This window comes from Zootermopsis nevadensis, unplaced genomic scaffold (assembly GCF_977971745.1).
Source record: "Zootermopsis nevadensis isolate Lab colony 2312 unplaced genomic scaffold, Znev_1.0 Znev_ptg000008l, whole genome shotgun sequence".
Lineage (NCBI taxonomy): Eukaryota > Metazoa > Arthropoda > Insecta > Blattodea > Termopsidae > Zootermopsis > Zootermopsis nevadensis.
This window is the reverse complement of record NW_028259140.1, coordinates 2,587,008-2,605,881: the sequence shown is the minus strand read 5'-3', so window position 1 is coordinate 2,605,881 and position 18,874 is coordinate 2,587,008. Positions and strand designations below refer to the sequence as shown.

The 18,874-nt window shown below is 35.1% G+C and overlaps 1 protein-coding gene across 8 annotated transcripts; it reads left to right on the top strand.

Moving 5' to 3' along the window:
- The first annotated feature begins 36 nt into the window (after nucleotides 1-36).
- On the top strand, nucleotides 37-18,285 carry LOC110838064 (poly(A) RNA polymerase gld-2 homolog A). Of its 8 annotated transcripts, XM_087344831.1 has the most exons (14): nucleotides 37-316; nucleotides 563-637; nucleotides 772-814; nucleotides 1,047-1,994; nucleotides 3,067-3,282; nucleotides 3,580-3,727; nucleotides 4,501-4,779; nucleotides 5,644-5,745; nucleotides 6,478-6,646; nucleotides 8,301-8,444; nucleotides 9,262-9,390; nucleotides 11,964-12,141; nucleotides 12,448-12,563; nucleotides 12,673-18,285. In XM_087344831.1, exons 4-14 carry the CDS (start codon nucleotides 1,594-1,596, stop codon nucleotides 12,816-12,818), a joined length of 2,028 nt encoding a protein of 675 aa, XP_087200957.1. In that variant the 5' UTR covers nucleotides 37-316; nucleotides 563-637; nucleotides 772-814; nucleotides 1,047-1,593; the 3' UTR covers nucleotides 12,819-18,285. The 8 variants fall into 8 exon arrangements, with proteins under 8 accessions (XP_087200957.1, XP_087200958.1, XP_087200956.1 ...); XM_087344832.1 differs by lacking the exon at nucleotides 772-814 and having other exon boundaries at nucleotides 605-637; XM_087344830.1 differs by lacking the exon at nucleotides 772-814.
- The last annotated feature ends 589 nt before the right edge of the window (nucleotides 18,286-18,874 follow it).

Here is an 18,874-nt window from a genome sequence, read left to right as displayed (position 1 = left end):
CAGGCTACCATATGTGCCTTGAGTATTCTGATATTTCGGATAACCTGTACATATTCATTGTACTGTACTTGTTAATGTAATGTTAGCCCTTTGTGTCCAATGTAACATCCAGAGAAATCGGGACATTGTCATTTTTATTTTACACTTCTGTTGTCAGATATTCAGTGGTTGGTTTAGTCTTTTCTTCACATTACTGGCCGCGTGGTTTCTATCGAAGGACAGCCAAAACGTTCTCAGAAGCGCTGTGGTCACTTCACTTGTCTTTAGTTGGTTAGGACAGGTGAACATGGCGACATTTCGATAGACTTTGTGTAAGGTAAGTTGTCGATGTAAATTCTTGCGACTAACATTTCCTTATATCTGTGAAATGTACGTATGTGGTATGGATTTGGATGTCCATCTAACATGTGCGTTGCAGGACGAAGTGTTTCTTCTTCTCAGTTGAATTTTAATTCCATATAAATAATATTAATCCGAGGAAGTCTGGTTATAGTTATTTAGAGTCACTGAAACGTGACAATTATACATTATTGATTGAACCTTCTTGTATTTGGTGTTTCAGAATAGGTGCGTATACTGTGTGTAACTCTTTTTGCTGTTTCAGCAACCATACTTTATGAAACATCTATACATCATGGTAAGATTTAAAATTACGTTTGGAACAGCCAATAAAAACAAGTGTCTATTGATTCTCTAAGTTAAAAATCCGTTTTTGTATGTTTTAGATTTCGATTAATTTCTATGGTTCTAAGGTTATACGATGTATTTCAGTCTGTCATCAATTGTAAGAAGAAGACACTGGAAGTTAGTGGAGGTATATGTTGTAGACTTATATATAGTACCTAATTGACTTTGAATTAATTATGGTTTAAGGTATTTTTGTGTATGCAGATTGTTTTCATGATAATATATTAATTCTGGATACATGTTAAATCAGTAAATAACAGATATGTACTGCCGAATACAGTGTATAATAAAAATATAGAGGAGGGTAAAAATTACATTAACTTGTACTGTTCTCTTATTAATGTGACATTCTGTTGCAGGAAATATGTGGAATGCTTCAAATTAACTTTGCCATATCAAGAAACAGTGGGCCATAACTTTAATCCTCATTTGTATAAAGGCTGTGATATATACGGGTAGTGGATCAGAGTCTACAGGCAGTAGTGACTACATCAGGAATTGAGGCAGAAGAATGTTTGAAAATTTTACCTTCATTCAAATATAGGATTGAACACTCATATATAGGACTTCCCAACAGCAAAAACTACAACTTTATTAATGTTTTTAGCACAAGATCTTGTGCACTTTCTTCCAAACTGAATATGAATTATTGTAAAGAACTATTATTTATAGTGCCAAGTATTAGGTCTTTTCTTGTAAATATTTAATTTACTTTGCTTTTTGTGGGAAGTGTATCAATTGATACATTACAAAAAGTTAAGATCCAACATTGTATATGCTGTGCAAAGAAACATTCTCAGTAGATGTAATATGGAAAAGACAGGATAGTATCTTTTATTCTGTTTATGTCTTTTTTTCATACCTCCAGTACTTGCTTCATCTGAATACAGACCTGATTGGAAGGCAATGTATCATGCAATGTTCTCATCTCGTATGGTAGTAAATTTTGTGGATCAACAGCAGCAACACCACAACCACCATCACAATAACTTATCTGATACAAATAATAATAATAGTAGTAGTAATCGGCAGAACCGAATTCTGTCCAGTAACTGCTACAGTCACAGTCCCTTTGAGCACCCATATCCTCTGGAGTTACTGCAATTAATGGGCCTGGAAATGCCTCCAGTGCGCAACCGAAGTTACAACAACCATCCTGGTGGAAGAGGAGGGGGAGGCTGGAGGGATCGTGGTAACCTTCATGGTTCTAGCTCTTCTTTGATGCCACCTCCTGTTTCTGTGGGATTCCGCCCTTTAGTACATAACTCAACTATGAAGAGAAATTCCTGGAACAAAAACAATGGAAGGTAAGTGCTGAAGAAATGCTGCTGCTCAAACCAAGCTTATGAAATGTTGCAGGTTTTGCACACTTTTTGTGCATGTATGGAATATAAAACCATTTGGAGCACACTGGTCTACCAGTGTGCTCCACATTCTTCTGCCTGTGAAATCTTTTGTCATCAGCCTTTCACTTCCTGTCACTGGATCCATCCGTCATCTTGTGTATTTAGCATTCTATAATTCACAAGTCTATAATTTTTATTACTTTTGTAGTTATTATTATTAAGTGTTCTGTCTTACGACAGGTCCATTGCTCTGCCCAAAAAGAGCTCTCCAGTTGTCCCTATTCTTGGCTTCTCGCTTTAATTCCTGGAACGTCATCTTCTTTCCTTGTTTAAGGTCGTCGGTTAGCTGTATCAATCTTCTTCCTAGTCCTCTCTTTCCTTCAACCTGGCCATCGGTGATATCACTCATTAATCCATTCCTTCTCATAATATGTCCCAGCCAGTTACCTTTCCTTCGTGTAATCGCCTGCAGAATGCTTCTTTGCTCGTTGACTCTCCTCAATACTTCTTCATTGGTCACTCGATCCGTCCACGTGAGACAAAAGTCCACATATCTCTTGTAATTTATTTTCTCGTACACCCTTCAGTTTTAAAATCAAGACCCCATCCAAAACATAAAATGGGTTACAACAGCTTGGTCACGATTTTAGTGCAAGAATGGCATACAGTTATGTTGGACCAAGCAGCAACGGCTTTGGATCACAGTAATGTGACAGTGACCTATATGAGGCATGAAGAACACCTTTGGAATAGTAGTGTACTTAAAAGAGTACATCCTTTTTTGTCTTGTTTAATGTTTTTGCACCTGGTGACACCTAATAACATTAGGAATGAATGTCCACCATCTGTTTACCATGATACATGAGCAGTTCTGTGGTGCAATTCTTGTTGTGTTTATGTTTTAAAAAGAGGGCATAAACTAAAAATTATTACTCTCAAAAGTAGTAGACAGTTTTGCCCCCTAGGATTTGTTAAGGCCTGGTTTAATGTATTTGAGGAACTACTAATTTTGTTCATAAATAAAATTTCATAGACCACCGAGATGTAGTCAGCGGGATCCATTAGCATCCAACTCAGATCTGTCTTATAACTCAAGTTCTGACTCGGGTTTCTCGTCTCGATCCCCTACTCCCAGTAAGCAGCAGTTACAACAGTCTGCACTTTCTGATGTGAGCGCGCTACAGGCCACTGGTGAGGAGTCTGATGATACCAAGGCTGGCACTAGTTCATTGGACTGTAAAGGAGTCAAGTAAGCAAAGCCTTTTAGTGCATGAAACCAAGAGCATACATGTGTTGCTGAAAGAAACTTTTTGCGTTTATTGTTCAGACACTTCTGACCCATTTCAAACAAATTTATATTCGCAATATACAGTGTGCTTCACCAGGTCATTGTTTTGTTTTTTGACTGTCCTGAGTCCATTATTAATAGTTAATTATGCCATAGCAGACTTCAGAAATATGTAATAATTGTAAAATGTTGGGTGCAGTATATATTTTATAAGTTGTAGCACCTCAGTATTTTGTTAACGCAAAGAATTATGTTTAGACGTCTACATGAGGTATATGGCACACCAGTCCATAACAGTGCAGTTGAAAATGGTCACAGCCATCAGCAGCAACATCAGCAACCATATTTCCATAAACACTCGGCATCTGCACAGTCAATACAGACACTGCATGGTCTTCAGTTCTATGTAAGTTATTCATTGTAATAAATGTAATTAAATTGATAGAACTGGCAGATCCTCTGTGTTAGATATGGTCGAGAAATTTATTAAGAGAATTTAGTCGTCGGCTGTGTCGTACAGAGGTTCTCATCGGCTTATAAAATTTCTCACCTGGCAGATTTTGTATTAAAATTGCAAATCTGAAAGTTGGTGACAAGTAAGGCATAGTTTTGGTTTGGAAGAATGGACAGAAAATGTTTAATTCTTTTACACTGATTTTTTTTAACAAAAGCTTCAGAAAATAATTTTCATTTACATTATCTAGAATTTAAGTGGATTGGTCGGCTATAATCCCCTTTTCATAATTGGTAATAGATCCCTTGTATTGTCCGCGAGGCACGAGAGTAGACCTGGCCTTATCAGTCATTGTTTATGTGGCAGGGGGAAAGTGGGTTCTGCGCATGCACTGGTGATGTATTCCTTACCTAAGAACATTGTGCTGTCAGTCAGTCAGTACATTACCTCACAATGTATGGCCTGTATAAGCTTGGTGTGTTTTTCTGTCCGCTAGTAGCACAGAATTCTACCCCACCTCCAAAGATGTCAGGTCTACTCTTGTGCCTCGCGGACAATACATGCAGTGTGGTCGTGTCTCAATTATTTTTACTGTTATGAAGACATGAATTTGTTGCTTCCCTCCACCTTGGATAAACGGATACCACTCAGTGCTGCAAACTTGAGTACAGTGCTCTTAAATGGTTGGTGGTTAGGTATTCTGTAGTGGTTGTATGATTTTTCAGCAGCGACAACAATCTTGGCATCCTGGACTAATTCGGAATGAGAGCCCCTATCTAAGCAAACGACGTTACCATTCTGGCAGACATTCCCCACCATTACCAGTACCTCCTCATCGCCATTCACGTGGAGGACGCAGACTCAATGAAATCCTGTTTCCTCTGTCTGGTGGACTTGGACTGCCAGTTTTTGTTGCTGCCGACCAACTTCTTTCTCGTGCATATCTCATGCAGGTTACTTGTACACCGCCACAGCTTATCTCTGGCTGTGACTGGGATAAGGTAGCAAGTGCACTACCTCTCTAGCTTAAGAGTGTGCAGTGTTTCACACCCTAATTCTAAAACTTATTTTCTTAGCTTGTGCAATTTTTATTGTTAATCACTAATTCTTTTATGTGAAATTAGTCTCCTTGGGTTGCATGAGTTAGTAAAATTACTTAATAGATACAGGCATTGTTTATAGCATAAATAATATTTAAACTTATACAATGAATAGCATTTATTACATACACATTTTCAGTATTGGTACTAATCGCATATACTGTACATTAATCAGATCTTAGCTGTCATCACGAAGGATCGTTGCTCATCTACTCTCATATCCATAGAATATCAATATAAGAATATTTCTGGTTTAAGTCATATTATCTTTTGTTAGTGGTAGTAAAAGCATTGGACATTAGATTTCACATCTTATAGGTATTGCATTATTACAAAATGTAGTTTACGTTAAGAACAGAGGTCTTGCTTCAGAAAAGAACTGGTTAAATTTTGGGCAATAACCATAACATGTTGATTTGATACTTAATGGATAAACATTTTTGGATTTTTTGTTTTCACAGAATTTTTTCACTTTTTACATTTTTTTTATAAGAAATGTAAACTAAGCTGGCACTGTATTTTTGAATGAGAATAAGATAAAATCTCATCATACTGTGGAAATAAGATTATCATGAGAAAATCAGTCTCTGCTTTGATGAAACCAGTCTTGGCTGACTTGAAGGAATTTCTTATATTTGGTGATTCTGTCTTACACATATATTCCAAGAAGATGAGCTTAGTAACTTTGAGTTCAGAATTAAGTATTGCAAGAAAGCTAATAATAATTATTGTTTTGCTGTTATAATAATTTTTATTGTATTCTTTTAGCTGTCAGAAGGCATTTGGAATAAATTCATGATACATCAACAAACAGAAGATACATTTAAGAAGAAGATTAAACTCTGGAAATGTCTATCTGATTTTATTAAGGTATATAATAACATATATGCACGTATATCAAAACATGAAGTTGTGGAAATTAAAAATGTGGGGGGGACAAAGCAGTTGCTCTAACTTTAATTATGTGTGTCGGATATACATATTTACAGTATTAAAATATTACAAATTAACTTCAGAAGTGTAAACTCCCTCTGCGTAAATCTTCAATGCCATTAGAAATTAAAACCCTACTGAGTCTTGAGGATATTCAAATGTTAAATCTTGAAAGTGTAACATTTAACTTCAGCTACAACAAATGTGGAATAAATGGTTCTTATAGTACACTCAGACAAGTTCACAGAATTGGAGTACTTGTAAAAAATTGTTTTAAAATTACTTTTTGGCACAGTCAGTCAACTGGGTCGTGCATAAACAGTGGGCCGTTTTGGTGTCTAGCGGGTCAGTAACTAAGAGAGTAGATTGCACAGAGGCTATGAAAGGTTTAACACCTACACAGTTAGTGATAAGGTTGAGTTGACTCCGCACTGTGGTGTCCCAAAATGATTGTTAGAACACTATCACCGTCTCGGTGCTACACAGCCCGTGGCATGACGGCTCATATCTTGACTTCAGCGAACTGGAGACCTATTAGTTAGTAGTTAGTTAGTACAAATGATTTTCTCCTCCATTATATGGGCATCACGGTTAGGTTTGGGAGGGGTGTATCAGTTGATTTTTATTTATGATTATGTTCCATTTCTTATTTTTGTATGTTATAAACAGTTATCATTCCCACGCTATGGACTATACCTTGTAGGCTCCACTATGAATGGATTTGGAAGTGACAAGAGTGATGTGGATATGTGCCTTCATGTACGACATACTGAAATGGATCAGCGGAATGAAGCTGTTGGTCATCTTGAGCAGATGTTGAAGTGTTTACGGGGCTGTGGTGAGTCTTCTTAAAACAAGTATGTACGAGGACGAGTCAAATGAAAACCGTAAAAAAAAAATTTATTTTAATTTATTGAATGAAAGCGGTACACAACTATATCATTTTTCTACATAGTCTCCATTTCGTTCAATACAGGCCCTCCAGCACTTACGAAGTGTATGGATTCCTCTAGAAAAAAATTCTTGTGGTTGTCTGCGGAACCACTCATGCACCGCCTGCTGTACCTCTTCATCAGAACGGAACTTCTTTCCTCCCATCACCTCTTTGAGTGGCCCAAACATGTGGTAATCACTTGGGGCTAGGTCTGGTGAGTATGGCGGATGTGGAAGACACTCAAAGTGCAAGTCTTGGATTGTTGCCGAGCATTGTCATGTTTCAAAAGGACACCTCTAATGAAAAGTCCACGTCGCTTTGATCTGACTGCAGGTCGAAGATGATTCTTCAAGAGATCTGAATATGAGGCACTGGTGATAGTGTTCCCCCGAGACGTGTAGTGCTCCAAGAGTACGCCTCGTTCGTCCCAAAAGAGAGTCAGCATAATCTTCCCTGCAGATGGCTGCGTCCGGAACTTCTTGGGTTTCGGTGATGAGGAATGACGCCATTCCTTGTTCGTTCTCTTTGTTTCCGGTTGGTGGTAGTGCACCCAAGTTTCATCGCCAGTAACGATTCTCGAAAGTAGCCATCACCTTCTGCTTGAAGGCGCCGCAGAAGTTCTTCACAGGCGTCAACATGTCGTTGGTTCCATTCTGGAGTCAGCTGCTGCGGCACCCACCTTGCAGACACTTTGTGAAACTGGAGCACATCATAAATGACATGGTGTGCTGATCCATGACTCATGTTAAGAATTTCGGCTATTTCATCCACCGACACTCGGCGATTTTCCATCACTAGGGCTTCAACTGCTGCAATAAACTCAGGGGTCACAACTCTGTGCACCTGACCCGGGCGAGGAGTGTCTGCCACAGACGTCACACCATTTCTGAATTTCCTACTCCACTCGTACACTTGCCGCTGTGACTAGCATGCATCTCCATACTGAACCTTCATCCGTCGATGAACTTCAATCGGTTTCACACCTTTACTGATCAAAAAACGAATTACAGAACATTGTTCTTCTTTCGTGCATGTAACTAGTGGAGCAGCCATATTCAAACTGGCACTGTGATGGCGTTCTGTTTGTCTGCATTATACTGCCACTTATAGGATACTCTTTATAGCATTGGTAACATGTCTGCCAACTTATAGGACAATGGCGTGATATTTCGAATTTTTATCTCAGTTTTACGGTTTTCATTTGACTCACCCTCGTATAATGTAAGATTCGAAGTTATCTCGGTGGTGAAAATGTCGGTGTTGGCCTCCTGGGTTTCTTCATGCTGTGTGAACTTGTACGTGGATACTAGAGTTTTCATCTTTGGGGTTGAAGATGAAGGCAGCTTATTCCTCTGTCATTACAACCCAGAAGACACCTTGGACAACCGTGTTAATTTTCCATATTACATTTAATACATCCATAACAACTCAGTTTGATGTGATTCTTCTGTGTTTGTATTGCTTCAAAGTGCCTCATCCAAATGCATATTAAGTGCAGTATAAGCTATAAGAGTCACATTGTGGTGTGTTTATTTTTAAATACTGATATTTTTTACAGGCTTCATAGAACATCCAGAACTAATCCAAGCTAAAGTGCCTATCTTGAAATTCCGTGATACATGCTTCTGTCTGGAAGTGGATCTGAACTGCAACAATTCTGTGGGGATACGCAACACACATCTGCTTTCCTGTTACTCACGAAGTGAGTTCCTTCTAGACAGAAATTCCTTTAATCAGTTTCTGAACATACATTTTTATTGTTTTATTTTTAATTGACTGTTTCATTTATTTATAGTTAATTTTGTTGTCTTTATTTTATTATTTGTAATTTTTCACATTTATTCACTTTTTTTCTAAATAGCTTTCTGTATTAATACATATGTTAAAAATCATTCAGTACTTTCATTTAACAATTATTTTCTCACTTTGGGTGGTTTTACAAAGATTTGTTTGTCTATTGGAATTATTTAAAATTGTTGCTCCCTTGATGAGGTTATCCACTTACCTGGCTGTCTTTTGGGTTTTAGAATCATGTATTCTGGTAGAATTTTACCAACAGGGATATGAGTCTCATTAAATGATTCTGTCAGTATTAAAATACAGTTTAATTAGAATGTATTTAGTACTAAAATACTAACAAATGTTAAGCCATAAAACCAGCTCAGGCAGCTGAAGATCTTGTCGTAAGTTCTCATTTAAATCTCATGGCAGTAGGTATGTTAACTTGTCTTTATTTTCAACACAGTTAGTTGGTTTTGTTAACAGTGATTTGATAAGACACATTTAAAAGTATCTGAAATTGGAGGTTGTCGATGTGAAAATGTTAATCATAGTTTTCTAGGTTGAGGCACCATGCAGTCTTTTAGGCGATTACTAGCATTATGGAGCAACACGTAACCACGTGTTAACTGACACAGCGTTATAACCTAGAACATCACAGTTGACACACATTGAAATTCTTATTAATGTCTTTTGTAGTTAGGTGTGACTGATTAGAGCTATGAAAATTTTTCTTGCAGTGGACTGGAGAGTGCGTCCTCTGGTACTCATTATCAAGCTCTGGGCCCACAAACACAATATTAATGATGCAAAGAATATGACAATTTCAAGTTACTCATTGGTGCTTATGGTTATTCATTTCTTGCAGTGTGAGTATTATTACTTTCTTTGTTATTAGTACTTTACATATTAAAATGACACATTGGAGCACATTGCCATAAGTAAATGTTTTTCTTTCCCTTAAGTTAGACCCATTTTTTAATTTTAGGAGTTTTATACTGCATTCACAATGCCATATTAATTGAAAGTAATTTCTGTAACAGAATTTCTGGATTGGATTTCTGGCTGTAACAATGTGAAAAACAAACAACCCTTCTAGATTATCATATCACATATACATATATTGAATAGCATCTTTCTTCTGTCTCTTACAGTTCCCAGTGCGTTTGTTGCTAAGCAACGGTGACTGGTGATGTCACCCATTGTTCCAGCCAGAGAACCAGGCCATCAATTATTTTTATAAATAAAATACAAGGCACTCTTTTTTTTATTTAACTTTTAATTTTAGCATGCTGCTTGTACTTAAACACAGTGGTGAAGGTAATTCTGCTCTCAGAAAATTTGTTATCTTATAGAACAAAATGATGAAGGGAAGACACTGGTAAGAATTTTAAGCTAATACACAGAATAAGAAGGTTGTAGGATCGATATAATAGCAGGCGTACAGATACCCACATTCATCATATGCGGTTTGCATGTTATGCGAATCTGACAAGGTGTATATAAATTAAATTAAAAAGAATGGAATACAGTGTGATCCATTTTGTATGGGGAAAAAATGTAACATTATAAAAGTGCTTTATTGCTTAAATGAAACCTTTGTTAACAAGTTGTGTGGTAGTGACAGACTCATATTTTGGTTTTCAAGGTCACCAACCATGACACTCATGATTTCATTTATGTAGGGGTTAGTGACAGACATTGTGTATATTCGGTGACTCACGGACATACCAGATAAAGAAGGTTGCTGCCAGTTTCCAAGAAGTGGAACAGCATGTGAAAAATTAGGCCTCATGCTGCGACTTGTGCCTGAATAAGCCTTAACACGATTGTCCGTCTCAGTAGGCAAATTATATTAACTATAGTTAATAATAGTTAACAGGTGTTACTTAAAAGTAGTTTATATTTTATCCATAACCAAGTGGATCACTCTGTACATAACCACTATAAAGGTAAATTTTTCTCACTTATAACATGAGTAGACCAATTTGTTATTTGTGCATGTAAGAAGACCCGTATTTTCTTCTACACAGATTTTAGCATCAGAAGGGATTCAATCTGATGTCTGTCAGATTCATTATATTTAAAAGTTACTAAGTTGCACAGACAGACTGCCATTTTGTGCAATCTACAGTGGGAGGAGAAATTTTTACATAATGAGCACATATTAATTGTAGGTGCATATTCTGTTCAAAGTAAGAATAACCACAGAATTAAATAGTTGAATACTCAAGATGCTTATGTTTTATTGCTGTCAACAGGTGAGCATGTGTTCTTATATTCTGTTTAATTAATTCACACTGTTTTGAACATCCATTTTCTGTACATGCATGAGTGTATACAGACAACTATTATCCTTTTGATTGATTTTCCTATCTTGCCTGTTTTTATTAATACATTAATTAATTCCGTGTTGCAGGGTCTTGAAAAATTTATAGTTGCTCAGGTGGTCATCAAATTCCAACATATTTTATGGAACCTGATGTTTCATTTCGGTGTTTGTAAGAGCCCACCATCAGACTGTACCCTTAGCCCTAGATTTTGTTGTAAAATGCAGGGACATTTTTGACTGGTTGAGTGACTGTTAGCTTCTCAAGAAGGTTTGTGATACATGGAATTAGTTATTTAAAGAATATAATAATTACTGGAAAAGGGTCTAAATTTGATATTTTGTCTCTGAGGTACAGATAAATTTTAAATTTGCTTTAGAATTTTATGGTACTTATCTCTTGATTTAATGAAGAAATGCACATAATACAATATATTCATCTTATTAAAAGTCTGAAACTTTTTATCTTTCTGTGTCAAAATATATCTAAAGTTTTACGTATAATTTTGAAATGTCATAATTAATTATGTGAGCTATACCTTTTTTTAGAATACTCAGGATAATTAAGTGGGCTAGATTAGAATCTCACATGGCAGATTAAATAAATTATAAATTGCACACAGTATTTGAGACCAGTATTTAAAAATGTTACAGAATGATGTCTATGAAGCAAATAGAATACATTCAGGTTCACAAAGTGATGAAATCAATTAACGTTTTGGAATATTCATAGACAGAAACCAAAAGTAACTTTTAAAACATACTTTTTGTCAAATTGATTCCTACACTGAAATAAAATAGACGCATATCAGTGGGTTGAAAAACAATATCACAAATGTCATAAATACCAGCAATTTGAAATTAATTTAATTTTGTATTTATTTCTTAAAATAGATAAAGTAAGGTTGACTACACTAATCTGAAATAACTTTTCTGGAATGTTATAGTAAAGATGTCCAGTCACTGTTCATTTAAAGTTGAATGTACTTGAGGTATATAAAATCTGTATAATTTATTTTGTGTTTCAGACCCTTCTCCATTATGTTTTAGAAGCACTGCATTCTCAATATTGTAGCAGGTACTGAAGGACTGAATGAATCTGTATTTCTACAGGTGGTGTTACCCCTCCAGTACTCCCGTGCCTGCATGGAATGTATCCGGGTAAATTCACCCCACATTCCGACATCCAGATGATAGACATCTATGAAGACTTGCCACCTTTCAACTCAGATAACAGTCAAACATTGGGAGAGCTTCTGCACGACTTTTTGCGCTATTACGCTGAATTTTCGTGAGTGATATTTCATACATTGCCCTCGGTGGACTAGTGGTTAGCGTGCTTGCCATTGGACCCAAGGTTCGCGGGCCAGACCAGTAGCACGGTGGGATGGAATTGTTAGTTGTAACTCATAGCAAATACTAGGCTGTACTTCCCATGTATATTTATTTTATTCACATGTATGTGTTTATCAGTAACATGTCTAGGGAGTGAAATGTATGGTTTGTTTGTATTGATGAACTTCACTTTTGTTTTCCTGCTTCACGCTTCTTCGTGAAAGGAGCTAAAAATCTGTGCTGACGTGAATCCTTATTTCAGCTTCAGTCAGTATGCCATGTCTGTGCGGTTGGCATCCCGCGTACCAATAGAAGAATGTCGTAGAGCTCGTACGTACAAAAATGACCCCCATCAATGGAAATACCTTTGCATTGAAGGTAAGAGATTTGTTAACCATTCTTAATAGAGCACATAGGACGGAATTAAAATTAAAATATAAAATTATAAATAATAACATTCATCACATTATCTGTTCTTATCTCACAGAGCCCTTTGATCTCACCAACACTGCTCGATCTGTGTATGATCGGGATGTATTTGAAAGGATAAAAGCAGTGTTCCAAGCTTCATACATCAGCCTGAAGAAAACACGTGATATTGAGAGTATATTCCTCTTAGATGATAAGGATTAAGATGTGTTAAATTATGTTTGTCTTTGCCTCAGAATAATTCTACCCAGACAGGAAGAAAATGGCAGAAAAGACAAATTTGCATATTTCTTGGCACGTTTTCTATAGTGTTGATATCACGTTGTGAATGTGTGGAAAGCGTTCCTTACAGTTTTAAGCCTTGTTAATGAATGGTGTTTGATATGGCCTCATGGTACAACAACAGGTAGCACCAATAAAGGAAAATAGAAATGTGCCAATGATGGTGTAGAGAGAAATAATACGAACTAGTCAATCATGAAATTAATACTTGACTGTGATTAAGGTTGAAGCTTTAAACCTAAAAGAGAAAGCATTTGAATGTTTTGTTCATTTATGTGATAATAAAGGTAATATTTTGTTGCCCTGAAGACTGAGTAACATCAGTAGGAGACCGGAAAGATAATCGAAGGTAAAAGATCAAGGAAAGTTTTTTGACTAAAGAATGTATCAAAATTTGTTACAACTTTGTGTCTTTGCTGGGAAGGTAAGCATTTTAATTTTTAACAAAATATAAGTTATTCTTTGTTTTTAAAATGTTTTGTATAACACTTTTCCTTGGAGATATATAAAATTTAAAAGAGTCTAAAAATGTAAAAACCCTAAAATTTGGTGCCCTGAAAATGGTAAGGACACCACAAAAAAAATTGCAGTTTGTAAAAGTGACGTGCGATAGCCATTGACAATTATAAAAATAACAATCATGAAAATATGCAAAGAACATTCAGAAACGTTTTTAATCACTGCAGAGTTACTGATGTTATTGTCCAAGAAATCTCTGCATATAAAACTAGTTGAATATTGCGTATGAAAGAGCCTGTAACTTTGTGTCGCATCTGTTGCAGTATGATGAAATTGGAAGTAGGTGTAAATGGTTTTAAATTGTCATTAGCATTAGCATTATTTTAAAGATCTGAGAAGAAATTAAACAATAATCAGATGCATGTGTTCTGTGCTCAGAGAAAATTATTCAAACAAATGTGATGTTTATTTCTGCATGTTCGTGTAAAATGTGAGAAGTCTTGATAGCTGAGACCTGAGTATTAAATTTGTTGTAGTATCATACATGGCACCTCACAATAACGCATTCATTTTTGTCATTAGTAAGTAATGAAACAAAAAATAGCAATAATTATGATTATTATATGTGAACTGGCAAAATATGATGAGGTTTATGTACTTTATCTGATTGCTTTTCATATTGTTTCTGTTAGTGATTTTAATCTGTATTTGTTCTGTGCATTCCTCGTAGTAATTATTAAACAAAACGTGATTTAATGGTATACTGTAAAATCCCGTCAGTATGGCTTGCCATTTGACTGAGTAAAATATTTGTAGTTTAGATGTACTGTAAAGACTTGCACAGGATTTAGTAATTTTCTGGCTAACATTATTGGTGATATAAAATAATCATTTTGGAAAGGAATTTCTTTATAGAGACAAGCTAAGCAACATTTCAGTTATTGAAGTCAATTACAAAAATATTTGTTTGTCAAGATGGTGCTCAGTTATTTTTCTATAAAAACCAGTAAGTCTCTAAGGGTGAATGTATGTATATATATGTATACACATATATATATATTTTAGGTCTGTTATGACATGTGATTTTCCAGGGATAGATCGGAGCAACGGAAGGTCTAGGAAGCTGCTTCATGTCGCTTTTGAGTCCGAGCAGTGACTCCTTTGTTTTCATGTCTGTTTTGGTAAACAATTTAAGCAATTCAGTAATTTGGCAGATGTGAGTGTGTGTCTAGCCTGTGTCGTTATAACAATTTCCTATTAATTTTGCAGTGTATTTAAAGTATTTGTTTAATCTACCAGACTTAGAAGTGTGATAACCATAAATAAACACCTGTTTATGTGACCAGTGTTATCTACGTGATACGTAATTAAGATTTTGATATTACTGTTTGTTGCATTGAGATTCCGTTGCCTACTTTAAGATTGTTCCATTCTTGGAGCAGAAACAGTAATTCTGTGACTGTACTACCAAGTATGCACTCAGGTTATCAGCCATAAAGAGAATCTTGCTGAAGTTATAATCAGTTTTGATGAAATCATGATATGAAACATTCAAGTGTCTTACATAATCTGTATATATAAGTGCCAAAGATTATGTTCTTCATTGAATCTTTTCTGAATTAATAAATTAAAAATTGCTGGTGTTTGTGTTTGTGGTCTGTTATAAGGCATTTACATATTCAATCAGGTTGTCTGAATAGAATAATTAAAAATGATTGTTTTGTTATTGGTATTCTTTTCTTATAATTTTGGTTAACTCTTTTATAAATTTTAATTGAGACAATACAAAATACATAGTGGTACAGTAATTGTATGTTAGAGTGAATGAATGTTTTCAATGTTTTGAGTTGATAGTTGATGGATGAGGTCTTTAGTGGAATCATTATTACTGTTCATTGAGCAAAATGGGAGGTTTGTTATTGGTATGTGATCTGATTATATTAACTTTGAAGCATGGCGAGTTTATACTATCAGTTTACTGTTTAAAAAAGATTTTTTTTTCTGTCACTGGATACCATGGGTTTTGGGTAATGATGTATTTTGCGTGGTTGCTCTTTTAATCTGCCTAAACATTCCCAATATATGCTGTCATTCATCCATATCACATGAACAGGTTATCGGATAAAGATGTAGTAGTTTTAAATGCCTATATTTAATTTATTTATTGCACCTACACCACTGGTTCTATTATCACAAGCGAATAAAGCACAGGAGATTTTATTAATGTAAGAATATATTCAGTATATGATCCCTGTACATCCAATATCATTTACAGACATCGACTAACTTTTTCCATAAACACAACTGGTGTTTCCAAAGTGATACTTCGGTGATATTTGCTGTCAGTTCTTCAACCGTTCAACCCTTCAGGAATTCCATAAGAAATAATCACAAGGATTCAAGTGCAGAGAGTAATGTAACAGATCATCCAGTTCCAAATTGCTCAAGATATCAGAATTGACCCTATTATGGAAATTTTCATTTAGAAATGAATTTCATTCACTGTATGTGGCTATATCCCCATTATTAGAAAAATGTTTCATCCATATTTACTTCCAGTCCCCGAAAAGTTGAACAAAGTGGTTATGAAGGTGTTTTAAGTAACATTCATCATTCATTGTGTTGTCTGAGAAGACTGGGTGAACAATCTCAGCGGTTAAATAGCTAGGAGGTATCACTCACTAACTGATAATTTCATAACTGACATTCTGTGACATTAAATTTGTTAATGTTGATGTAGCCCATTAATAAATATAGGCAATTAAAACTTCTGTGTCTTTTTTATGACTATTTCATTATATGGCAGGATTGTCTCATACAATTATTATTAACATTTATAGATATGATTTTTTTAATGATTGGCCTTCTTGAATAAAGTATCTGTTCCAATTATATCCTAAACACTGAAATAAATTAAAGTGCATACTTTTCATAAACACCAGATAGAGAATTTGTTAGAGTAAAAAAATAAATATCTCATGTCTGTGTCTTGAGGTCAACCATGCAGTTTTTACAAGAGTTTGAGACTTATCTACTGATTTGTAAGTAATTATGAAATAAAGCTATCAACAGTCCATCAAATGATAGCTAGAGGGATAATTAATAGTATATTGAAGGCCTTAGGTAAATATATACTCATTAAATTATTTATTTATTTATTTTGCCTTTTTTATCTGTTTGTTACAAACTATTATTCTTGTATTCCTGAAGAAATGTTCGTGGGCTGTACTGATTATGAGATTATTAATATATTTAGCAGAACAACTGGAATAAATATCATTATGAAAGATGGCTTGTCATATCATCATCAGTGTTTCATTACAAATGTTAGCCAAGGCATGATAAAGTGTGACATAGTATGCAATATAAGAAACACTGCCAAAATTATATCTTGTAGTTTCCATATTTATGGGATATCCAAACTAAAACTGTTTCTTTAAGCAATGATCTTTGTAACCTTTATATGACAAATACGTGTTTCATTAGCTATATTACCTTCTAAGGCAGCATAGAGATTTTATATATTTTCTGTTTCAGAGATTTAGGGGTGGTCACTCATATCAGAAGTTAAGAACTAGAATATAATACATGCATTTGATACCATCACACCTCCTTGTGCTGAGAGGACATTGACTACCTTCCTCATGAAATTGGTCCTTTTATATAATCTGATATATTCTACTTAGCAGTTTAGGTTAGGTTGTCACTGGGTTGTATAGAACAATAATGTGATGAGTGGTTACTCATCAGTATTTAATTAATGTTCCAGGGATACTAATTTGTTTTGACTACTCCAGACGCTATATTGACATGCTAGGAAGTTACTGTATATGTATAAGAGGAGTGGCTTGCAATTAAGGAGCTATATTGTCTGTAAACATCTGATATTCTTCACGGTTTATGACTGGTAAAAAAGAAAACATTCTTCAGTGTGTTCACTATAATATCACTATAGGTTATGTGGCCAATGTACAGCTTCATATGTAGAGATGTAGAAGATTTTTATGGAGATGTTACCAAAAGGCTGATTCAGAATTAAATTTATAGAACTTAACAGGATTATAAGGGTACTGGGACCTAAGACATAAGAATATATTCAAAATATCTGAATTTAGAATTCTTATTTATCTACTGTAATTTCTACATATGATGTTACTTTTGTAGACTTACTCTTTAGGGATGTTTGAAGTATTGATTTGGTAGTAATCGTTTTCTCTGTGATAGTTTGTCCATCTACTAATAAAATGGCACAGTGAAAATGGCTGTCTTCTGGGTCATTGCACCATGTAGTCTGGTAGAAGCTTACCAACATTTTAGACGTGCTTGTTGTCTCCTTCATTACGGTGATGACCTCTAAAATGTCAGGAAACTTCTACCAAACTACATAACACCACAACCCAGAAGACAGCCTTCATACTTGCTGTCATGAGAACCTCAAATCTCAGAAATTACATATTGTAGTTCTTAACCTCCTTGTTCATGTTCTGGAAGTTACTGATTTGTGTTTGGCCTTGAGACAGACTGTTCATATTGATAGATTTTGTTTTCCTCAGAATATCCAGAAAATGCTGTTATAATACATTAAATACAAGCATACTTGATGTACTGCCTTACAATTCATAGTAATTCTGTTTGTGCATTTTTATGAAATTCCTACTAGATAATATTTGAAACACTTCCAACATCTCTAACACACATAGATATCTTGTCTTTATGGATCCATGCTCCAATGTATAAAAAATAGAACATACAATTAAAGAACTTTGGTCCACTTGAACTTCTATAGTCTGGCAACCTTTGAATGTGGGCTGTGCCGGGCCATGTATCTTGTACCATGAGAGGTAAATTCAACAACTATGTAAAATACAGTAATATGAGCTACATTTAATACACCTATATAAATAAAAATATTTTATTTCATGCAAAATGATCCATTCCCCATTCTTGTTTGTGTTGCAGAACTTGGTACTTTTTCCTTCTGACATAAATTGCTGATGTGCATACATGTATGTTTTATTAATTGTTGCATGACAGGTACCCTGACTGACAAAATGGGATCCAGCAAAGCTCGGAGCACTGCCAAATCAAAAGTGTCCATTTCAATAAATACAGCAAATAATACAAGTTTCCCCAAAAATGACACCAGGAATCTTCCTGAATCATAGGACTTCACATGCCATAAAATTTTGGACTAAAGGAGTTCAAGTATTTGTGAAGTGGGAAAGATGAGAAAAATCAGAGCATTGTACTTGATGAAAATAAAAGAGAGAGTAAATTCTAAATAGAACTTCATTCCTGTATGCTGTAGATGAATTTGCATAATACAATATTAAAGTTGTATCTTCATGGATGAAGGAATAATTGTAATACTTCTAAAACTTGTCCATGGATGGAGATATGTTCTATTTGTGCTTTCTCTGCTGTCTATGGGTAAGTTCTACACTAACTCATGGAACAGAGTCCTTTGTAGGAAGCTAGTTCAGATAGTTAGATTCCTTGTCATAGATCCTGAAGGTTCA

Coding starts and splice junctions, on each gene's coding strand:
- LOC110838064 (XM_087344834.1), top strand. CDS start 1,594: ATGTATCATGCAATGTTCTCATCTCGTATGGTAGTAAATTTTGTGGAT. Junction 3,728..4,500: donor TGCATGGTCTTCAGTTCTAT/GTAAGTTATTCA, acceptor ATGATTTTTCAG/CAGCGACAACAATCTTGGCA. Junction 8,445..9,261: donor GCTTTCCTGTTACTCACGAA/GTGAGTTCCTTC, acceptor TTTTTCTTGCAG/TGGACTGGAGAGTGCGTCCT.